At 31.0% G+C, this 25,460-nt stretch overlaps 1 protein-coding gene across 1 annotated transcript in view; it reads left to right on the top strand.

Moving 5' to 3' along the window:
- Positions 1-25,460, top strand: part of LOC139522670 (E3 ubiquitin-protein ligase rnf213-alpha-like) — a 107,157-nt gene that overhangs the window by 52,086 nt on the left and 29,611 nt on the right. The window contains exons 44-72 of the mRNA XM_071316138.1: positions 283-392; positions 625-765; positions 1,216-1,378; positions 7,870-7,946; positions 8,200-8,332; positions 8,623-8,730; positions 9,400-9,485; positions 10,867-11,064; positions 11,476-11,602; positions 11,846-12,019; positions 12,317-12,453; positions 13,127-13,331; positions 13,652-14,024; positions 14,465-14,609; positions 15,064-15,404; positions 15,687-15,853; positions 16,372-16,593; positions 17,774-17,985; positions 18,767-18,869; positions 19,168-19,268; positions 19,518-19,697; positions 20,687-20,944; positions 21,394-21,517; positions 22,361-22,629; positions 22,859-22,979; positions 23,330-23,446; positions 23,937-24,053; positions 24,659-24,718; positions 25,184-25,375. Of these exons, the coding sequence (XP_071172239.1) occupies positions 283-392; positions 625-765; positions 1,216-1,378; positions 7,870-7,946; positions 8,200-8,332; positions 8,623-8,730; positions 9,400-9,485; positions 10,867-11,064; positions 11,476-11,602; positions 11,846-12,019; positions 12,317-12,453; positions 13,127-13,331; positions 13,652-14,024; positions 14,465-14,609; positions 15,064-15,404; positions 15,687-15,853; positions 16,372-16,593; positions 17,774-17,985; positions 18,767-18,869; positions 19,168-19,268; positions 19,518-19,697; positions 20,687-20,944; positions 21,394-21,517; positions 22,361-22,629; positions 22,859-22,979; positions 23,330-23,446; positions 23,937-24,053; positions 24,659-24,718; positions 25,184-25,375 (4,761 nt within the window). The remainder of the gene's footprint in view (positions 1-282; positions 393-624; positions 766-1,215; positions 1,379-7,869; positions 7,947-8,199; positions 8,333-8,622; positions 8,731-9,399; positions 9,486-10,866; positions 11,065-11,475; positions 11,603-11,845; positions 12,020-12,316; positions 12,454-13,126; positions 13,332-13,651; positions 14,025-14,464; positions 14,610-15,063; positions 15,405-15,686; positions 15,854-16,371; positions 16,594-17,773; positions 17,986-18,766; positions 18,870-19,167; positions 19,269-19,517; positions 19,698-20,686; positions 20,945-21,393; positions 21,518-22,360; positions 22,630-22,858; positions 22,980-23,329; positions 23,447-23,936; positions 24,054-24,658; positions 24,719-25,183; positions 25,376-25,460) is intronic.

Genomic DNA, 25,460 nt, shown 5'->3' with positions numbered 1-25,460 from the left:
AAAATATTCTAAACCTTGAATGAATAATTTAGCAGTCAACTTGTAGAAGCCTGGTGTGTAAAATTGCTCATACCATGCTGATATAAAAAAAGAAGATGTGGTATGATTCCAATGAGACAACTCTCCAAACGAGACCGAATGACACAAAAACTAACAAATTTATATAGATCACTGTATGACCTTCAACAATGAGCAAAGCCCATATCAATTTTATTTTGGTTTAAACCTTATAAAGTATTGATAATTTGCTAGCACATCATATATTTTCTTTTATACTTGCAGGTTGCCTTCATTGGTATATCAAACTGGGCCCTGGATCCAGCTAAAATGAATCGAGGTATCCTTGTACAGAGAGAAGTGCCTGATATCACAGAACTCATCGAAAGTGCTAGGTGTGTAAACAGTTAACAAAATAATTTATAAGTAATATATACACCTCATAAGATATAGTATTTGTATTGTATGTAACAAATTTCTGAATGTATTTTCTTGTATATCATAGTTCAAGGTCATCCAGCATAGGGATTGTTTGGTAAAATTGATTTTGGGAATTCTAATTAGTCTATAAAAAAATCCTTTTTAAGAATTAATCTGAACATTTAATGCATTTAATTGTTTTCTTAGAGGGATATGTACAACAAAGAAACAGAAAGTATTGAAGTACATAGAACCAATGATACACCCAATGGCTGATTCTTATTTGGCATTGTTTAAAGAGGCCTCTACAGAGATGAGGGAATTCTTTGGTCTTAGAGACTTTTACAGGTAAATATGACAGGCTATCTTAACCTTGTGGGTTTTTTTTATTCTCTGCTTACACAGTGATTTGTCAACTGATTTTATGCTGCTCTGACAATATGACAAAAAGTAATGAAAATTATAGGTAATGATATTAGAAAATGCATTAGGTGCGTTAATACACAATATGAATAAAAGTAAAGGAAAAATATATATGATAGAAAAACAAAGGATATGGGTATCTATAAATGACACAAAATCAGTACATGCACAACAAAAAAACACACAAAAAGCAAAAGGGACAGCGCTTTTATTGCAGTGAGTCCTTCAACACGAATGCAAAATAACTCTCACCTCACTGCAAGTTTAAGACAACTTGTAGCACCGGTCTGGCTATAGTATTATGCATTGTTTTTGGGTTTTTTTAAAGTATTGGCCATGCTTATCACAATAACAAATGCATTCTTGTTATTTTAGTTTACTGAAGATGTTATATGGCTTTGTGTCAGAATCAAAGAGGAAGCCAACATGGTTCCAACTAAAGCATTCCATACTGAGAAATTTTGGAGGATTAGAGAATGTTAAACCAGTTGATATTTTCTGTAAAAAGTTGGCACATCTAGTGGACAAAAATGACAAGGTATTCTAACAACAAGAATTAGTTGATCAAATCCTAATTTAAGTATTGCCAACAATTGATTTAAAAGATGGTAATCACAAGCATGTTTGTACAATTGATTTGTTTTACTTTGGAAAGTAGGATTTGATTTACCGTATATTTTCGAATTTAAAGCGCATCGTTTTATAAGCCGCACGGCCGTTTTTTGGGGGGAAGATTGTTTTTGTCCTTACATAAAACGCACCTGAATATTAAGCGCACACTGAAGAAAACGTATATTTATGCTACTGACCTGATAGTGTCATGAATATTTTCTCCTTTTGTAACTCACACCGTAATTTGTTTCATTTCTATTTTCAGATTGGTGAGAAAGTTGAGAGTATTTTTGAATATATTTATTTGTGTCATATTAAAATAAAAAATCGTAATAAAATAATTATACTTTTCTCATTGTTTTAATTATGCCAGTTTCGTTTGATGTTTTTTGTCAACAACCCTGCTTTCCTGACCTTGAATTATTCATGAATATTCATGAACAATTCATGAATATTCATGAATAATATTCATGAATATTCATGAATATTCAAGGTAACAGTTCATGAATATTCATGAATATTCATGAATGTTAAATGGCACCTTGAATATACATGAATATTGTTTGAACTGAATAAGCTTGAATATACATGAATATTGTATGAACTGAATAACCAAGAATTAACATGAATAATTATCTATAGAATATTCATGAATATGAAATAGAATGTCTTTGAATAATGCATGATAGAATATTCTAGAATCACCATGAATGAAAAATATATATCTATCCCAATATTGAATGCTCAATACATACTCTAGAATAACCTTGAATGTGAATATTTCATGAATATTGAATGGTTGAATATTCTAGAATAACCATGAATATTGAATGGTTGAATATTCTAGAATAACCATGAATATTGAATGGTTAAATATTCTAGAATAACCATGAATATTGAATGGTTGAATATTCTAGATTAACCATGAATATTGAAATAAGTGTCCTTGAGAGGTTTTTTGAAAACCAAAAGCAAATACAGACATTTAAGTTTAAAATATTTTTTAATCATGACCCCTGCGAAATGATTATGAATAGTTCATGAATGTTCATGGATGATTCATGAATGATTCATGAACAGTTAATGAACTAGACATGAACTATGGACAAGCACGTTCATGAACCAGTGAATAATGAACTATTCATGAACAGAAAGTGTTCATGAACTCTTTGGTTCATTAATGTTCATGAACAAAAATAGTTCTTGAACTTTTATTATTCATGAATTGTTCATGATTTTATAGTTCATGAACACGCTTGTCCATTTGTAGTTCATGTCCTGTTCATGTATAGTTCATGAATTTTTTATGAATAATTCATGAATTTGTTCATGAACCATACCAATCCATGAATCATTCATGAACACATGAACTACTGTGTTCATGAACTGTTCATTAGTAATTTAATTCATGAACATTGTTTGTCCACTTGTAGTTCATGAACTGTTCATCTAAAGTTCATGAAATAATTAAAAAGGATTTTCTTGAATTTTCATTTTTTGTGTTTTTATCATAAGTAAACTTCTCTTCCTGTCTGTAATTAAAATTGCTGTATCAGGACTTCCAACTAGAAATGCTAAATAACATCTTGGTGAAGTTGTTCTGCTTGAAATTCTTCACAGTTGAACAGATCTTTTAATCAATAAATGCATCTGAGTTCCCCCCTGCAAAATAAAAAAATCACTCCACAAAGAATCAAAAGTCCTCAGAAACTAACAAAACCTTTAAATAGACTTATTAAAAGGGGATATAGTTACGATACTGTTGTCAGGTCATTAAAGATTGCATATTTTGGCTTTAACATTGATTCACTGATAGGGTCTTTGCATCGGAACTAAACACATTTATTTCTAAAAAAACAGTTGTTGGCATGACACGGGTTATGTTCTTCTCATATATTTTATGATAGTATGATACTAAACCCCTAACGGGAGGGATTGTACCTGATATTCATATGATGAAGACATAATCTTTCAATCAGTTTAATTGAGGTCTGGAGCTGGCATGTCAGTTAACTGCTAGTAGTCTGTTGTTATTTATGTATTATTGTCATTTTATTTATTTTCTTTTGTTACATCTTTTGACATCAGACTCGGACTTCTCTTGAACTGAATTTTAATGTGCGTATTGTTATTGTTTTACTTTTCTACATTGGCTAGAGGTATAGGGGGAGGGTTGAGATCTCATAAACATGTTTAACCCCGCCGCAATTTTGCGCCTGTCCCAAGTCAGGAGCCTCTGGCCTTTGTTAGTCTTGTATGATTTTAAATTTTAGTTTCTTGTGTATAATTCGGAGTTTAGTATGACGTCCATTATCACTGTACTATTATGCATATTTTAGGGGCCAGCTGAAGGACACCTACGGGTGCGGGAATTCTCGCTACATTGAAGACCCATTGGTTGCCTTCGGCTGTTGTTTGCTCTATGGTCGGGTGGTTGTCGCTTTGACATATTCACCATTTCCTTTCTCAATTTTACTTGATATTTGTTTTTATAAATAAACACTCAAGATTAAACAGTTTCTAACAGGTATAAAACAATGTAATAACTTAATTTAATAAATGTTGTTTTTATTAAAATATCAATAGAGTAAGATTAACAACATGAATATCACTTCAACCTTTTCATGACATTTCAAATAATGTACCTACCCCCCTTTTTTCCCCTTTTAATTTACCCACACACAATCATAAGAGTGGCTGAAGCATGATTTATTTTTACCTTGAAATACAATATATTGTACAAATCTATCGGTTATTCCTGAATGGAAATCATTAAACTAACACTGTAAAATGTAAAGGCTACTTTCTGGTGTTTTATATTTATTTGAATCAATCAATAATTATTATATAATGCTTCAACAAATAGTAATTCAGCAAAAACATATAATCAAAATATATATAATTTACTTATCTGATAACAAATCTGCTTTATTTTGACAGCTATATTACTTCACTCCTCATCAAACATCTTCATTTGTATTGTAAGCGTCAAAAACACCATTTTGCTGACGTCATTATGACGTTTTTCTATTCCCAGTCACTTGTAATCATTTGTCTACATTGTAATCTTTTGTCAAAGTCATTTAAGTGTTTTACAATAGGTAAACGTAATTCATTAATAATGATAATTATTGACACCAGTCTGCAATGTTTGGGAAAGAATGAATTGTCATTAATCTGTGCTTTTTTCCCAAGTTCCTCTATGTGCTAATTTTATAAACTCTGCCTCTGACAATAACATGATTAAACACAATCTTTTTCTAAAAAGCACCAACAAATTATTTGAATCTTGTAGCTACCATGTGTGTATTTTACTTCCCAGTGGTCAGTTGGGGCATTGTAGGGATAAGTTCTTACATTTTGTAAGTCATGCATAAATGTTAAATAAATGAACAGGTCAAAAATATTTAATGTTTATAATTTATGAAACATACTGGCAGTTTCAAGGTTTATATTAATTTAAAATAAAAGTATATAATAAAACATTATTTCATTATTAAAAAGAAGTATATGCAGATTTTCCTGTATGTGGCCCCATTCAGAGACTGAACTAAAGGAAGTTAATTCCAGATGTGAACTCAGCAGGGGACAATCTGATAAATGCACACAACCAGATCTGAATTAATAAAAGGAAGAGCTGTGTGGTTAAAAGTAATTAATATTGTTAAATGATTTGTTATGTATAAAAACTATATAAATTAGGAATATAGGATAATGTTGGGCAATGATAACTTACTTTTTGAGGTGCTAGAGATTACAGTGTTAAAAATTATGTTTTTTTTTTAATCTTATTAACTTTACACACATTATCATAAATTGCTGGATGTTTAGAAAATTTTAATAAATATTTTTATAAAGTTTATAAGAGAATGGCTGTAATAATGCTATGATATGATTATTAATGAAATTTAAGAGTATTAAAGGGGGGCATCCAATTTTTAATTCAAAAAAGGGGGGTGGAAAAATTAAATATGAACTTATTTTTTTAAACTTAGTAATATTTTTGGATTATAATTTTTCAAAACAACTGTTGGGGAATTTTGCAAAGGAGCACTTTTTAGAGTTTGTCACACAATGGAAACATTTCCAAATTTATTCCTTATTATTCAATTCATGAAATGTATGCCAAAAAAATTCTAAGTCCAAACATTCAAGTAAATTCATGTGAAATTTTTTTTTTTTTTTACCATGTTTATATTTTATAATCATGATAATTAATAAAATTAAATTTATAATACCTTACATGTTTTGTATGAAGATGTTATGAATATCACCTACATGAGCTATCTAATAAAATTATCATCATATTTTTTTTCATTTAACTGTGGAATACATACATGTACATGTATGTTATTCAGCATCAACAATCAAGTAAAAATATACATACAAAAGTCCTAGACTGTGTAGAACAAATTTCATTATCAATTTTTATGCCATTTGCCACAAATAATTCTGAGTCATTATCATGCAGCTTTATTCATGCTTATTCATGTTTGTCACACAATGGAAAAATATTCTAAGTCCAAAATTTATTCCTCATTATTCATTCTTATTCATGAAATGTATGCAAAAAAATTCTAAGTCCAAACATTCATTCTTATTCATGTTTATTCATATTGACAAAAAGGGTTGTATTACCCCCAAAAAACAATTTTGAATGAAGTAAACTTGATTATACTATGATATAGTAAGTGACTAGCATTTTAAGAACATTTATTTGTTGTCTCCAAACAGTTATTAAGAATTCATGTATATTCCACCTAATTCATGTTTCTTATTCATGAATAATTTTGACACTGGAATAGTAACCATGAATGGAAGTGGAATATTCATGAATATTCATGAATATTCTACCTTATTCATGAATACATGAATATCATGAAAGCAGGGCATGGCCATGTGTTGACAGCTTGGGTGTCCATTGAACCTTGTTGTTTTGATTAAAATTAGTATGGTATTGATTGCTTGTTTATTGTTTGAATTGGCATTAAGGATTTAAATTAATCTTAAAAATGTATGCATGAAAGGTCACCCAAGCCATAAAACTGCCATTGTTTACCTTGATTATGACCTACTTACCTGTACCCACGTGTGAAAACTGTTCACCCAAAAGTCAAGATTTTTTTTTAATTAAATCAATCTTAAGAATTTTATTGTTGTCTATAAAATAAAAGTTGAAGTTCTGAACGTAACAAACATTTTTCAATTTTAATTTGGATGAATACAACAAACAAAACAATTTACTTTTTGCAAGTCATTGTCTATTTTTAAATGAAAGTGTTATGAGCAATGACAAGGGGGATTAAAAGAAGACGGCAATAAATAAATGTTTTAACAGATTAAATTATAAAAATTAGTATTCTTTTTTTTTTAGTTAAACATCCAATAATATTTCGTAAAGATATTTCGTTTTGAAACACAATAAAACGACAAACAGTTACTCTTCAGTATTTTATCCTGTTTGGTACCTCTTCTCAAACACGATTATCTCTCTTTGTTTATGAAGCACTTTAAAGTGTCGATTTAAGCACATGCATCACCATCGTCATTTAAAGAAACTTGTAATATTGGCAAGACACACAATCACTTTCTTTATTATTTCATTAAAATTTTTTGTATTAAAACACATTTAATCAACTAACAACTACATATTTATGATAAATACACAATTAATATCCTGTATGGACACAGTTATCTTTCTTTGTTTACGAAATGAACACTAAACACATGGTTATCGACTTCCTGTAAACCAACAATGATTGAATGAAATAAAAACAAACGATTTAGTTAATATATTTATTTATTCATAACAAAATATGCAACATTAACAATTTATCAAGTCACTGCAAGCACTTGACAATCTGACTGTCTCCAGAAAACAAATCCAGATATTTTTTTCTTTCACCGTCGTCCTGAAAACAGAAAATAATACTTACATAACACGCACCCGAGTATAACACGCAGGGACAAAGACAGAGAAAAAAACCTGCGGCTTATTTAACGATTTATACGGTATATATGAGAGCAAAAAAACAAAATTCTTAACTGTCTTAATATCCCTGACAAGCCACAAATTAAGTACAAAACATAATTACTATGTATAATCAAAAATTATGTTGCTATGGAGTTCTTAAATATATGCAAACAACTGAATTTCTAGAAAATTTAAATGAAAGACAATAGGAATTTTCTTCCTGAGAATAGTATCACAAACGGCTCTTCTGGATTTTTTATATTGCAGAAATAATTGATTTCATGGTACCCAGAAAATCAAACAACTTAAAAATCCTCAATTTTGAAAAGAAGTCAATTTTTTTTTTTAATATATTTGTATATAGGAGCTGAAAAAAACTATTAAATTAATTCCAATTTTTGTCTTACCATTTATCTATTATAACTCTAATGGTATATTTCCAGCCAAGAAAACATGATCCAGATTGTACCCCAGCAGGAATGATCCAGGCCTGTCTGACAGGTGAAGACACATCTATCAGGTATGTCAGATTTAATCAAAGGAGTTTGGGGTATACATCAGTATGATAACAACCAAACAGAATACCGAAAAGAGTTCCAGAGGTCACCTAAATTCTTATTTATCATCAGTATTTACTTGCAAAGGAAAAGAAATGCAGTGTTTCTTGGGTGTATTGCTCCTCATCATACCACCAATACATGTTAATCAGTGTCTGGAAACAGCTGTTAAATGTTGTATTGGTCAGCCTTCATATGTGTCCTTTATTTTTCCAGCGAGACCAGATACCTGTTACTACTGACAGAGAACTATGGAGCCCTGACAATATTACAACAGAAAATATTTACCATGGAGAATGCTGTTGTTATATTTGGAAGTAGTTTTCCTAGTGATCAAGAATATACCCAGGTATGTCTTCATCATAAGTCTGCTCTGAATGAATAGGGGTCAATCCTTTTGCTCAACTTGATTAAAATCCCTAAAAGGCCATATTATAAAATAAAAAAATGCTATAGAAATGTTAAATATGCTTCAAATCTTTACTTGTATCTTGAATTTGATAATGCACATTGCTTGATAACTAAACTTTACTCAGTCAAAATTTTGCATTTGATAGTGAATCATCTTAACATTCTTATTTTGCTAAGTTTTGTGTAAGTGACTTGTCATGTATATTATACAGAAAGAATTTGTTTTAGGTGTGTAGAAATATAAACCGTATCAAAGTTTGTATGGAGACTGGCAGTACTGTTATCCTGTTAAACTTGGAGAATCTGTATGAAAGTCTGTATGATGCCCTGAATCAGGTAAAATATAATTATCAAAAGGTGTTTGTATATTGCAAAAAAACTGATATGGACATGTAAATAATTTGGAATGTGTTGGATGTCAAGCGAATATAAGCCCATATATACAGCTTTTTTCTTTGTTCCAAAAATTCTGCTAAATATACTCTGAGATTAAAAGGTTTATCTTACCACACTAAAAAAAAAGAACAAAAAATGGAAAGACTTAATCCTTCATTTGTGTGTTATAGTCATAATGAATTGACAAAATATCTAGTACTGGGTAGGCAGGTGGACTATCAGTCTCTAAGGGTATCTTCAGCTTAGTAGTCAATACTTCTTTTCTGAAACTGTTTGTTTCTATCTAAATTTTAAAATGATAAAGAACTTGAAGTTTAATCTATAGGGAGTTGACCTCAGATTGATTCAGCAATTATTTGTATGTGCTTTTTGTTCATATGGCTTTTCAGATGTTTCAGTTCCTATTCATTCTCGGCTTTCATATGTTTTCTGCTTTGAGTGTTCCTGATGAAGGGTAAATCGAGAAAAGCACTTCCAAAGCTAAACATTTATTAAGCGTTGTTTCACTTTTTCTATTAAAAGACACTTAAAATTAAAAAAAAGAACAACACTTAAATTGTATTTCTTAAATTTTCAAGTGTATTTATTAACAATTCTTGTACATTACAGTATTATGTAGAGTTTGGTGGAGAGAGATATGTAGACTTAGGTCTTGGGTCACATCGAGTGAAATGTAGGGTACACAGAAAGTTCAGGTAAATATCTTATTTTATAAACTTTTTAGTCTGAGTAGTTACAGGGCTTTTACCAAGCAATAAATAAATGGAATTTATACTGAGAATAAGTATAAAAGTCTTATCATAACAAGTAGCTGAGAATAATGTATTATTAAAGAATATGAGCAAATAAGCCCTAATACGAATAAATCAGCATGTGCAATACTGAAAACGTTTCACTGTCAATATAAATCAAGATTTATTATTAACCTGTTTTTCTGTAATGGCCCTGTATTAATGCCCTGTTTTTCTGTAATCCATGGCCCTGTATTAATGTCCAGTTTGTCTGTATTAAGCCCAGTTATGGTTTTTAATAAAGTTAATAAAATTAAGTTGTAAAGAGTATAATACCTTTTTGTATTTTATTTAATTGAGTAACCAGCAACCAACATTAATGAATCATATAAAGGGATCACTGTTCATCCTGTTTTTCAACAAATAACGTCTTTCAACTTAATATCTTGGATATTTTGTTTATTTAAAGCTTTATCATGGTGAAGTACAAATTATTTTTTTCAAACTAAACTGTCATTAAAAGAGTAAGAGGGTACACCAAGTTGGCAGCAACACATACACTTGTGTTCAGTTGGTTAATAAATGTACTAAGAAATGGGTGCTTTTTTAGTTTAAACAATATTTAATGGCCTCGGATGTCTGTAATGGCCCTCAGCGTTGCCTAGACCATTATTACAGACCTTGGACATATAACAGGGCCATTATAAAAACATCCATTCATTAATACTATAGTATTGCTCTTCGAACAGGGCCAATACAGAAAAAAGCGGGAAAAAAGCTGTATTGGCCCTGTATTGATTACGGTTTTTAATTTTCTTATAATCATTTAATAAAAGTGTTATGAACTGGCTGTTTCTGTATTGGCACAGGTATAGATTCAAGGTTTGTTGTATTGGCCTCGAGACCCGTACAGAAACAGCCGGTTAATAACACTATAATATTTCTAGATTCTGACTATTGTTGAAAAAATGGATAATGCTGAAATTCAAAAAGAAGTGAAAAAAAATCTATTTTCATCAGACCCTTAGAAACAATTGTTGAATAGAAACCTTGAACAAGTTCTGTTGGGGTTGTGGAAGGGACATTAGAAATCAATTTTCAAAGTCAAAGTTGGAAGTGTAATCTTTTTATATGTATGATATATGTATAAAATAAGAAATTTTGTTTTAGAGTATAATCATATTAAATGTAGAAATAGTAGTTGCCACTTATGACAATTTTTCACATATTTCAATGTCTCAAGCAATTGTCCCTGCACCTGACAAGTGAGAAATAAGCAGCAGTGGCTTAGTGTAAAGTTAACCTAATGTGTTAAAAATATTAATGGGAATTTTCTATTTTTTAGACTGATTGTAGTAGCAGAGAAACAGATTGTATATGACAAGTTTCCAATACCACTGATTAACAGACTTGAGAAACATTTCTTATCACTTAAGACCATGCTGACACCGTCTCACCTACAACTCACAGTCAAGTTACAGGAATGGGCACAGCAGTTCTGTGAAGTCAAAGTTCCTATGCATATGAGACATTTTAGGCAAAAGTAAGTACATCATGGTTATATACATCAGATACTCTTCTTTATTTACATTGCATTGTGTAACAAAGTTCAATAATTCACTATTGAATGCTTAATGTCTAAATGAATGTTAAAAATTCAGAAATTTAATATGCACTTAGGAGAAGGTAATCCAACAATTAAAACATTAAAAAGTGAATTTGAGTTTACATGAAGTTTGATCATTTCAATTTAAAGTTCCAAAATAAGGGAGACAACTAATTCCAAATTAGATGTAGGATACACACCAATGAGATAAAAACCCAGTAAAGCATGAAACATGCTCATGTTTGTCATCATGGTTGCATTTCTGCGACAATTTAATAAACACCTTATTTCATAGTAAAAAGTTGGAAAAGAAATCTATAATGTATAAAGATATTTTCTTCATTACAGAAAAGAAAGCAGACAAATTGGAGATGCTTTTATGGGTTACCATGACGACACTTGTGCTGCTATTATACTGTATGCCTGTCTGGGAAGAGAGTGTAGTGACCAAGCTATACCAGAAATGGAAAATGAGGTATCATAATACACCTTTATAAAACAGTTTTTAGATTCAAGGTTCAATTTATAGATCTATTAGTTGTACTTTTGTTCAATCAGACTCATTTTATCCAATTTTTCTACTGATTATTTTACTGGAGAGTCTAGCTGCTTTTCAAATTTTTACTTTATTACTTTTAAATAGTCACCTGAAAATTTTAATGATTTTCTGATGTCTTCTGTTAAAGTTACATTTTAACCGTAGAAATGTTTTCTTTAGATTCTAAAAGATGCTAAAGGTATTCTATTATGGTGTGCTACACCAGCAGCAGTGCTTGAACTTGAAGATGACCAGATATTTGAAACATATTTCTCAGTACAGCACCATGAAAGTCTGGCAGATTATCTACGTTATAAAGTAGCAAACCAACAACAGAAAAACATACATGCACAGGTAAAGCTCAACTAGTTGTATATGGAAGGAAGCTGGAAAAAAATTACAATAATACTAATTTTAAGAACATTTATAGGACAGGTTTCAAAATTTCATTCATTCTCGACAGTTGTAATTCATATAAGATAGTCAATTGCTTTTATCTCACAAAATATTGAAATCACATACATGTATATAATTTTTTATATTCATGTTCCTGATGCTCTAGTTGCTTTCAAAATTTCACAAAATTCTGTGATCACCCATTCACTGTTTTGGTTTCTGTTACAATAATGAAATAAGTTTTATATATTTCAGATAACAACCAATTCCAAGTTACTGTCCATAGCAGATATAGATATATTGTGTAGATTTCTACCTATTCTGAGGAAAAATATAGTTTTACTGAATCTTCAATCATTTGACACAGAACAACAATTCAGTAGACAAATCAAGTATGAGTTATATACCCAAAATTACCATGTTATATTAAAGTTTCTATATTCAATTCCCTAATTTCAATCTGATCAGATAAGAAATAAGGCTACAGGATCAATTTTAAAGAATTTACACTAAACTACAAGGCAACATATTTTTAAAGTACCTGGATTGGAGGATATGTTTACTTACAAACTATGTCCATTTAATCACACTTCAAATTTCTTCATTAAAATGATCTGGTGGCAAACATGGTGGCATAAGTGACACAAAATATGATATGCTTATTTTATAAAATGTTCTCTTTAATGTTTGGATACTTTATAGGTACAATGAAATGGTCATAAGCTGTACATGCATGTTTGTCTGTTAATGTTCATCTGACCTTGACATCATTTTCATTGTTCATTGGTCAATGTTTGATTTTTGTTTAGATTCATTTCTTAGTGAACTTTATTTTGTGAATAGAATTATTGTAAGGTGTACACATCTGAATAGCGTAGTTGGTTGATGACCATGACCTCATTTTCTGACCTTGACCTCATATTTTTTAAATTAATCTTTGATATGAATCTTTCAACAATTAACTCAATTGTGATGAATAGAACCAAACAAGACATCACAGAGGTTGCCTGTATTACAAATTACCATTGATTTTAATACAGTGGAAACATTTTGATATTTTAATAGGTCATTCCTGGATCAGACTACTTCAGATGATATGTTGTTAATTATACAATGTGATAGTGGTGACCAGAATGGAGACTTGATAGCATGTGCTAGAAACACTTTACAGGATGAATTACAACAGATACATCACAGAGAGGCTCATATCCATGTTGTCCTCCTTATACAACTCCCTGGTATAGCTGGTGGATGCTTTACAGGATTTCAGGTTAGTAACATCACAATGTAGGGATCATTACAGCAGATCCACGACAGAGTGGCTCATATCCATGTTGTCCTCCTTATACAACTCCGGGTATAGCTGGCGGATGCTTTACGGGATTTCAGGTTGGTAACACCACAATCTTGGGAGAATTTATAATCCTGGTACCTTTGATAACTATTATAAGATTCATACTCTCTATTAGATAATGAACCAAGCATTTGAAAGTTGAACAATTATGATATGATAGACAATTCTACACTAGATAAACATTTGCGTTTATTTTGAACTTTTATTGATATATACCCCTGATTTATTCTTTTCAGTGTGGTTTATGGCACTCAGTTCACATTGATGATATCCATCCTGCTCCTGAAGATATTCCATCAGTTGCAGAAATGTCAGGGAAATCTGTCAGTGCCTTGTTAGATGTAACGACGGACAGACCTGAGGTTGATATGGAAATAGAGAGAGGTCATGAGGACAGAGACATAGAAACAATGGAGACAAATGAAGAAATAGATTTAATGGACATACATATAGAAGAAAAAACTGAAACACATAAACATTTTAAAATTGGTTATTTGATTAAGAAATGTATACAACCTGCCTTGGGAAATGTAAAAGATCCAAAGTCTGATGAAACTAGAGCTGTAGACAGACTTAAGATAATACTTAATTGGATGCAGGTTGAAGAAGGTATTTATTTAAGCTTTGATTTTGAACAGCATATGGAAATCATTAAAAATTTGAAATAGAAAATGTCAAAATTTCATCCTGTCCTGGTCTTAGTCATCTGATCTTGTAATTGATGCAAGGTAGTTGCTTTGTACAACTTGTGTTGTGTATTTTGTACATTATCTTGTCATTTGATAAATTTATTTAATACTAACAGAGGTGTCAATAAAATTTGAATTGAAAAAAGATAAAAGAGATCTAACCAAATAAAAGAGCGAAAGGTATTACTTACATGTGCCGAGTTGTCCAGATATAATATAGCAAAGATTGACTGTCTTGGAGTATACTTTGTTCTACATTTGTGTTGAATCCCTCATTATTACTTTTAGATGAAGAAAACAATGAAAGCAGTTTCCTTGTCATGCAAGTGTATGGACTTCATTCCTAAGTTTTTATTTCAGGTAAAATGACAGTACTGTCAGGAATAGCCAAACATATGACAGGTATCCTTAAAGAAAAAGAACAGAATATTGGGAGACAAATTAGGAACTGGTTAACTACAGAAGCTACTAAACCAGAAAACTTGAACAGAGCTGGTACCTTCAGGTTGGTGGATTTGGTCTCAACTCCTTAACATATTTCTTAACAAATAAAAGCTGTTGTGTGTTTGAGCCCTGCTCATGGCTGATCTTAATTGAAAAATCTGTCCAGATACTCTGGCTTCCTCAACCAATACAAACTTGCTGCCAACCTGCATGAAAGTGACATCACAGTGTTGCATTTTTGTTAGAAATAACAAATTACGGTATCTTGATGTTAAAACTATCTAGCTAAATATTGGTAAGCTGAATCATGTGCTTATTGACCTTATATTGTCTGCTTTCACAGTGTGAAAGTCAAATTTAAGAAGTTATCTTATATATTTTATTATTATCAACTACACAACTAGTCGTTGTTTTTTCCTATCAGGGTAATTCAAGTAACAAAGTACATTTGTTTTGATTTATTATTTTTTAACGTTATGGAAATGTTTTGTTACGAATTATCTTTTATTTTGTAGAAACTTTGCTGTCCAATGTTTAGAGGCCAAGGTCATACCTGTGTTAGCTGGCATCATTGCTTTTATGGATACAAATAGAAATTTAGACATTTTAGCAAACTCTAGTGACCAAGATTGGCAAGTTGCCATTTGGTTACAAATTTTGAATGATCCAGAACTGACCCAATTAAAGTATTCTTTAATGGTATCGCCCACACGTCTACAAGAACTACAGGAAATAACTGTTAAAACAACATCTGTAGATGGAAGGGTGTTTTCTGCTAAGATGCCATTCTCATGGATCATTTTTGGACAGATTGAAGATGTTTTAAGGAACTATATGGAAACAAAAGAAGCATTAGGTAATACTAGGCATCGACAAAATATTTTAATTTTATAGCTACTCTTGTAAAATTTAAATTTAAGGGATAAAGTTTTCAATGTTGATCATGTAAGTTCCAAAGAAATGTTTTTTGAAAGTAGCATTCAAGTAATGAAATTTCAAGACTTTTGGTATTTTTAAACAACAATTAGTGTAAAATAGTCTGTAAGACTAAAATAATGATGAATTCTATTTATTAAATAAATAGTCAAAAGATTTAATTGGTATGCTTTAGCTGGAAGGACATTCTTTTGTTTTACAGATAGTGATTTTGATGTGGTACTGAAAGCCTCAGGTATTCTCCAGTCCGTACCTATGGGTAGACTTCTATCAGGTATAGAGGGAACATATATCCACCAAGTTCTTAAAGCTTACATACAGGATTTTGTCTACATGGTTCATCCTATACAGTCTGAAGCAGAATGCAATGTAATGTATAGCTAAATAAATACTGGGGATTCATTTATCTCATTATTACCAGTGTTTGTGGATAATTGATTTTAAGGTATGCCTAGAAGCCTATGGAAAAGCTATACCTTGTTGCACATGATGTTTGTGTTGTGTACCTATACCAATGAAATCCAAAAAAATCAAGTATATTGCTTGACTTTTCATATTTGTCTTTCAAAATAATGATATGAACATAGGGTTTTTATTTGCTCCAAACGATTTTATATTGAATTACAGGGAATTTGAGACTGATGAGAAAGCAGATTGGGGTTCATTTTTTGATAAGGATATGGTAAAAGCGCTGTTCATTTATCACTACCTTGTATGAACTTTTGTAATATAGCATCTGCCCTTTATTCTTTCTTCAGTTGTTTTGGTTGAAGATAAATATGAGTTTAGAGATGTATTATACCATAAATAGAATTGATTAGAAATCATGGCTTTTAATTTTGATATATCTAGTTGTTTGTATCTATGTATTTTTATGTGTTTTTCAGCTGATATGTGAGAGTTTGATAGTAGGCTGTAAATATCTACTGAGAGGAGAATTTGGAAGATTGCTACCCTCCATATTAGGCTGTCACATGACTTTTATACTACATAATACAAGGTTTAAAAACTTTTCACATATTGTTCATGTGTGGCCAGAATGTAGTCAAAAGACATTAGAATTCCAGCAGAGCCAATCCTCCTTCTACCTAGTGACTGAAGACGAACTTGTAAGTATAGCTGAGAAAAAAAATGGAGGAATTATTATGTAGGAATAAATTATTTTCAGTAAATCATATATTATTAAAATTAAAGTACCTGCTTTGTTATTATGTAAATTTCTAGAGTACATTTTCTGACCTAAATGAATGCACTGTAAGTTAAAAAACTGTTCAGCATCAGATTTTGAAAATGAACTGCAAGAATGCTGTAACAGATTTCTTAAAGCAGCAATGATTTCCAAAAAAGATTAGAGCAATGAACTAAATTGTTTGTAACCAAAAAGTTTTTATAACTTTGTTACATGCAGCATTTTATTGTTATAGTATCTAAAAAAAGTTTTACTGTGCGTTTTACTATGTGATTGTTTTTCTACATTGGATAGAGGTAAAGGGGAGGGTTGAGATCTCAAAAAAACATGTTCAACTGAAGTCAGGAGCCTCTGGCCTTTGTTAGTCTTGTATGATTTTTAAATTAATTTTTTTTTAAAGTTTAGTATGATGTCCATTATCACTGAACTATTGCACATTTTTGTTTAGGGGCCAGTTGAAGCACAACTCCTTGTGAGGAATTTTCTCGCTGTATTGAAGACCAGTTGGTGGCCTTTGGCTGCTCTTTGGTTGGGTTGTTGTCTCTTTGACACATTCCCCATTTCCATTCTCAATTTTATACCAATGTTCTTTTTCAAACAATTGCATGTTTTATATTAAGGATGTTCGCTACTCTGTTAAAAAATAACAAGCTTTTTAAAAGACTATTATGAATTGATGATATATAAATAAAGAAACTAAAAAAGCAGAAAAAAATAGAGGGTCCGTGTGCTTGTTTTCAAGATATAAGCCGTTGAAAATTTGGCGGGAAATAATTCTCTCTAGATTTTTCTTTCACTTAACATTGGCACCTTTTTTGTTTAAAAAACTATGAAAAAATAACAAGGATATCATAAGATTTTGTAATATGGCTTTTTAAATAATATGTAATAAAAATATGAAAAGTAGGGGTTAGTGGGCAAAATATTTTAATGTTAATACATGGATAAAACCAGAGGATTCCGAAAATCTGGTAAAAATTCAAAAAGTAGAGGAGCAAACATCCTTAATCTAGGGTGTTGGTGGTTGGTGTCGACTGTTGTATTGTACAATATTCTCTATTTATTCCTGCTATTGATTGTTTGTATTATCTTTTATACAGACATTAGATGTCTTAGCATTACATATGTTAGTTGATAACCTGGAACCCAACAGGGATGACTTAAACAAAATAGAATCAAGGACAAAATGGCTACGACAAGTCTGTGATTATAGACCTGTGGTAGAAAGAATTATTGGACATTTTATGCAGGATGTTGAGAACAGAGAATACCACTATGGAGATCATTGTCAGAAAGGGATAGAAAGTGTTAGGTAAATTAGTTTTCTAAGCATTGGTACTATAGTAGACCAGACCATGTTACTAGTACTAAAGTATAATCTTGAACTTTATACCAATACAAATGTACAATCTTGAACTTCATACAAAAACTTTCTAAAAAACTGTTGTTGATGACCCAACTTAAATCCAAGGTTGAATTCATTGTTACTAAAAATGATAAACTGGGAAAACATCCATACCGTATTTCTAAACCTCATTAACCCAAGTTATTCTGCTTTGTGGTATATGTCCAATACTACAAACGAGTAAAAAAAGTCTTGAGTGTAGTAAATGACTTGCACTCAAGTCCCAGAACGAAATTCATGAGAATTTGACGTATAACTTCTGAAATCATTGATTTTACAATAGCAGCACATGGGATACAACATTTCATCTCTCTTAATTGTTGTGTCACTTGACAGCAACGCTGTAGTTGCACACAAGCAAAAATCACTTCCAAATCCAGCTTCATGATCTCTTGCTATTTTATAGATTTTTATGCCCCATTTATGGGCATTTTGTTATCTGGTCTGTTCGTCCGTTCGTCCATCTGTCCCACTTCAGGTTAAAGTTTTTGGTCAAGGTAGTTTTTAAGGTCTGAACAACTTAAAACTTTGTACACATGTTCCCTATGATATGATCTTTCTAATTTTAATGCCACATTAGAGATTTTCCCCAATTTTCACGGTCCATTAAACATAGAAAATAATAGTGCAGATGGGGCATCTGTGTACTGGGGACACATTCTTGTTCAATTCTTATGTATTTTTGTAGATTTCAGTGGACCAGGGTGGTTGTAGTGAAGTTATTTATAGAACATGTTTGTACGACAGATAAAGATGAGATTAGTATCAAAAGATGTATGCCATTCTGGGGTGTGAGTATATTAGTATATAATGTTAAATAGTTTTTGCTTGAAATTGAGACTTGTTCCAGAGTGCAGAAACATTATTTTTCATGAGACAATTAATTGGGTTTCATAGACTTCAAGGATAAAGGTGAACCAAAAATTAAAGTGTTCAATAAAATATTATTTTCGCAATAGGCATATGTGAAGAATTGATAAAAACATTGAAATCAATTGTCCATTGAAATACAGTAGGTGTATATGAACGTCTAAAAAAAAATGTTAGAAATGTTCAAATCTATGTTAATAGTATATTTATTTTTAACAGACACTTAGAGAAGGGGCAGACATGAAAGATTTGAAAAGTCTGGAAAAAGTGGAAAAGTTTATAAAACACTGCAACAAAGATGTTGTGACACAATGTTTTGGGTAAGAATTTATCAATGTATTTGTTTTTATTACTTTGAATAACAAAGATGTTTTGAATAATACAGGAATAAACAGAGATATTCCATATTGCAACAAACCACACAGACCACTGTACTTCATTATTTGAAAAGACCAATTTGGAATTCCTTTTTATGAACGAGTTATACTGGTTGACTCTCCATTAATCAGAGTAAATGACATCATTGAACAATCAACAAACTATACCATTATGTTTTTCTGAATTTTCAGCAAACAAACAGACTGTGTTTCATGTGAAACCACGATAGATGGGGCACCAGTCAGACTGCCCTGTAGTCATGTGATGTGCAGAAAATGTTTCCATGGCAATATCCAACTCAAGGAATATGATTGTCCAGATTGTCACAAAAATTTCCCAGAAGACATTGACCCTGACAAAACTGATAAAGAGTAAGGTTTAATAACTAAAATTTGGCTTGTGTGATACAATGTGACAATGTTAGCTTCAAGCTACATATCTGTGTAAAGTATGTTTTGTAATATTAAACAAATAGTTTATAACGAAATTTGGCTTAACCACGAAATCAAATATCCACAAAAAATACAAAGGAGTAGGGGCATTAAGGCCTTGTTTTGGCACATAATGTTGAGAAATGCATAGGGTAAAGAAATATAAATGAAAAACATTAAGATTTTTATTTGGTGACGTCACAATTACGTCATAATATGTAGTGTTTTCACAAAAACGATGAAAAATATAGAATTTATGCAATTTTCTATCTTTATTTCTGTTGTGGAAACATCGTGGGCAGCCAAGAAACAACACAATGATTTAACAGACGCTTTATTATATCTATTGACAAAATCTTACCAAATATAAAGTTGTTTCTTGGGTGCGCACATACTTTTTCAATCTAAAATATACTTAAAATTTGATGAAAAACAAGGAAAATCATGAAATTTTACAAAATATGCAAATTAAGTCATGATTTGTTGCCATGGTAACTTGTTCAATGTCCAAATTTTTTTTGTTTTTCTGAATACCCCGTACCTTAGTCAAGTTTTCAGTAATTTAAAATTATGTATGATAACTTTTAAATTTGCAGTAATTATGAGGCCAAATGAGGGCCTTATTGACCCTACTCCTTTCACTCATTTCATTAAAAATAATAACTCAACAGTATATTAAATTTTTACAGCAACATGTGGACAAATGATAACCTCAATATTTGATTTTTTTCCCCCTTGTAAAGTTTGATTTTTTATGTGCAGTATTCATCCGTGTATAGTACTTTTCATCCCCTTTAAAATCTTGAGAAAAAAAAGTTTAGTAAAAAAAAAAGGGGAAAAAAGTTAAAAAGAACATTATAAAGAAACCTTTCTACCATATTTTGTTATCTAGTTTCTATTCATAAGATGAGAACTTTCTTTTTATGCAGATTAGAAATGAAGAAATACAATGACTACAGACGACGCTGTAATAGTTTCTTTATGGAGGTTGTATCACAGCTGTGTTTTGCTGATGGAACACCACCGTCCAAGGAGGTTATTGATAAACTCCTGTCATATATCACTGGTCAAAGTAAGACCAAGAAAACAGGAAGAGTTTTGTTTAAAGAACTGACCATATTTGATGATACCATTGACCCTACACCAGTTGTCAGATCCTTTCTGTTACAACAGTTGATGCAGACAAGGTTAGATAATTTAAGTATTTGACCTTCAAAGATTGTTGCTCTGCTTACCTGGTTAAAATATTCTTTTGATGTGAATGGTATGTTTTGCCACCATTAGATGCTACAATCTCAAACTTGGCAAGATCATCATTTGAGACACTTTTATCACTGTGAGTGCTACATAAAAGATCTGTTCCCTTTGTTTTGCATATTATCAAGTCACAAAGAGATTATTCTTTACCATAAATCAAACACCTTATCGCTATTTGTTCGCCATTACTGGACATTAATAAGTTCCACTTAAATTTTGACATCATAATACAAAATATCTGATGCCACAATGAAAAAGTGATTGTAGTATGACTTCAATAGTTCAAGCGGGATAGATTCCTGGGTCAGCCAATGAAAATATAACTTTATTGCAATGTTTAAGATCAAAGGGTTGACCTATATGATGTTTCTATTTTCAGTAGCGACCATGAAATACAGAATCACTTGTCTGCCTACTTTACCCTAGCCAATGATGTAGTTAAAGGTTCTACAGATCCTCACAACACGGTGGAGCTATGTCTTCTTGTTCTTCAATGTATGGAGGTAAGAAAAACATCTTAGTTATATGTGCAGGTATTGAAGAACCTGAATTTAAAACATCAAATGTTTAATTGTAAAATTTCTTTTACATGCAGTCAGTAGAGGATAGTCTATAAATGATTACATTTTTCTCCAGCATTACATCTTAAAACCAATAGAAGAATCGTCTTTTTATCAACAAAATTTTATTGAACAGCAATTTATAAGTTTAATGAAGTTTTGTTTGGATTTCACACACCAGGCATAAAGGTTCCTAGGAGAGCTGTGGTTAAGTGGTTAGCGCAACAGACTACAAGCACAGGGTTCCTTAATTGATTCCATTCCAGGGTGAAAATTACAAAGACTGAATTTTCAGCTCTCCCTTGACACCATTTGTGAGTAGGGTCTCAAGAAACAAAGATAGTCTGTCGGAAGGGGACCCAAATGGCTGACCCCTGTTAAGAGAGAGCAATATCTCTTGCACATAAAAGACACCCTTGTAGATTTTGATAAAGAGCAGGCTAATGCCACTACAAGGCAGCACCCACATCCACAAAGTGGAAAGGGATTAGTATTAGTTGTAATAACTTGTTTCCCAATCCACTATAAATAAATATGTTTAAGCTAAATCAAACTTAAAATTGTCACAGTTAAAATATATAACAAAAGGACCTATCAAAAATGGCATTGTTTTGTAAAAAGTGTTTTATTCATTATTAGGTAATTGACAGATAAGTATGATGATATATATCACTTTAAGAACTGTACCTCTTATTGCGATGGATATTATGACTGATTTACCCTTGAAAAATTATAGGACATGTTTCAGAATTTTTTTTAAATTGATTAAGAAAAAAATATTTTTAGGATTCACTGCATCAACAATACAGGGGAAATGAAGAGGTTACCATAGCAACTCAGATGTTGAGAGAGGCAGTTCCATACATCGTGTGTGACAGTGATGTCCTTGACAAGATAGAACACATTGCCAGGGTTCGGTTTTCTTTGACTGTAGTGGCAAGGCATATCCATAGACTATATGGAACATCAAAGAAATCTATGCCTGATGAGAAAATTAGGAGAATGTTTGAGGCGGCTGCTAAACTTTGTGATGAATGTAAATCTCCATGGCCTAGGTAATAAATTATAAAATTGTTGTATCATTTTAATGATTTACTTTTCTTTTAAGTTTTTTTTCTCACTTTTTTAAACTGTGTTTCATCAATTTATTAACTCAAATTTAGATTTTTATTGTTTCATCAATTTATTAAGATTAACTGCCTTTTGAATATGAATTCAACAACAAATGAAAGTTTTAACGACCTTGACTGGCTGAATTCAGTGAAGATATTCTCTAATTTATAGGAGATATTTTGTAAAGCAGTTGTGTAGATGTCATGGTATAGACAGTTACCACACAGTCATAGCGAACAGTGAAGCAAGTTTTCTACAATGGGTCTGTCTACCAGAATTACAGGCAAATGAGGTAAAACTTTTTCACATTTTCAAACAGATATGACCAAATTTGAAAGGGACTGATCAAATTCCATGCTATGACCAAATTTGAACAGGGATGATGATAAAATGCTATGCCCAAATTTGAAAGGAATTGATCAAATTTGATGCTATGACTAAATAAATGTATTGGAGTGATCAATAAATGCTATGGCCAAATTTGAATTGAAGTGATGAAATAAGATGCTTTGACCAAATTTGAAAGGAAATGTACAAATTTGATGCTATGACCAAATATGTATTGGAGTGATGAAAAAAGATGCTTTGAACAAATTAAAATATTTTCAGATAATCAGACAAATTAAAATATTTCTTTTATAGGTAAAGGAATGTCATGACAGATATATTGTGATTGGAGAAGAGTACAAACAACTGAGAGAGATTATTGTTACTACAATACTCAGTGAAAACAGTGAAAAAATAGACACACTTCTGAAGGTATGACACAATAAGTTAGGCAAGTTGATTATTGATATAACATTGTCCTGAAAGATCTGTTTGATATAGTACCATCACTTTGTGTATGTTTGTAAGTATGCATGAAATATTTGCCACTGAACATTAAGCATCTAATAAAGCTATAAAAATACTAAAAAGAATAACAGGACACAGTCTGAATAGGTGAATTAAACAAATATAAGTACATATTCCAAGTAGAATATAACATACTTCTATTTGTATTGTACTATTATAGTATGATCATAGTATTCCTTATGAAAACATATTCTTGCACTTTTACTGCAGATATTTTTTGTGAAGAACTTTTACAGTTTCCATACTTTATATATGGAATTCGAAACTTTTTTATTGGATGTAGCTTGCTGTCGAAAATATGAAATCTAGAACAGACGTAAAACAAACTAAATACTGAGTCTGGAAAAGATTAAACTACATTGAGTATTCTCAAGTTTATATCTTGTTTTCACAGAATGTGCAGAGCCCTCAAAATGAATGGCAGTGCAGAGTAAAGTTGTATTTAGCTTTACACAGGGAAATATGTATGAACAAAGTGACAGACAGAAGTCCACAAAAGTTTTCAGAAGAGGTAGGTATTAGCTTTGTAATATCTAGTCAATCTCTGTTTAATTCACTTGAAACACATAATTAATATTGCCATTTTGATTCAACATTTGCTTTTATACTATCAAAATTACATAAAGACTAGACATATCTCAGGGTCAACATTTTATTATTTATGCATTCACTATCTATAACCAAGCTAAACAAACAAAACTAAAAGTAAAAAATTTCCTGCATACATATTGTTGGTGGGTTATCAATGTCAAGGACACTCTTGGGACACATTCTTTTTTTTTTAATTATTTTTGATGTTGTTTTGTTGTTGATCCTTTGACATATGTCTAACATATAATGTTATTCTTAAAATATGGAGGCTAAAGTTTTGTATATAAGATAAATTAATGTAAATTCAGAAATTATTGCAGGCATTTATTATTGTGATTTTGTCATTTAAGACTGAAATGTGATTTTAATAATTGTGATATTTAGAGAAATCCTGTTAAATTCATATAAAAATTTTCAAAATGCAAGTTTAAATTATTGCGATGATAACCCTGTCGCATTTTTTGCAATAATAAGAATATCACATAATTTCTGAATTTACAGTAGTCAATTTTTTTTCCATTGCAGGGTATAGACTTCATCAACCAGTACATACTTAGTGAGAACTGTCAGCTTGTTACAGATAAGGTAACAACTTCTAGTATGGAAGTCTCCCCCTCCCCCAACCAATTTTTAGGAGAAATAGATCAATAATTTTATAAAGATTGACTTGCTATCCCTTTATATATAGATACTGTGTTGCTGCAAAATTAGTTCTCAATTGAAAAATACGAAGTTGAATTATTTCATTCATACAATGTCTTCTTATGCTTATAATTTGTTTGGGTTTCCTATAGCAAAGCAAGGACCAAGCCATTCTTCATTTAGCAAGTTCTACTACAGTTTAATACAAAGGAGAGAAATCTTGAGTGTTATTTATACCACATGAAATTGCACCTCCTGTTATGTATATTTTTGGTAGCCATATGTATTGGTCTCCAGTTTTCAAACATGGATTTTGTCAGTTTGACATTTGCTATATTGGGATTGGAATAATACTTTACAGAAATAATTGTTTGTATTCTTTTTTATATATCAATTATTCTTTGTTAGGATTTTGCTCAAAGATTACTGAATAATGAAGTTTGGAAACTGAAGGGAAACATCATCAAAGGAATGGAACTAGCTCAGCAGAATGTGTTCTGTCTTCTTACACACTATAGGATTCTGATGTCTGAAATTCCAGGGAAGACAACTCTGTTGACTCCGTTACAGAAAATAGCACTAGACCCTACTAGTATGGTGGTAAGTAAAATTGTTATCAGTTCTTAATGTAAGCAAACATAAGTGTGTTTATTGTGAATAGTGATAAAATATTTTTCTAGAATAC

The sequence above is a fragment of the Mytilus edulis genome, chromosome 5 (assembly GCF_963676685.1).
Source record: "Mytilus edulis chromosome 5, xbMytEdul2.2, whole genome shotgun sequence".
Taxonomy (NCBI): Eukaryota; Metazoa; Mollusca; class Bivalvia; order Mytilida; family Mytilidae; genus Mytilus; species Mytilus edulis.
This window is presented reverse-complemented; position numbering and strand designations above follow the sequence as displayed.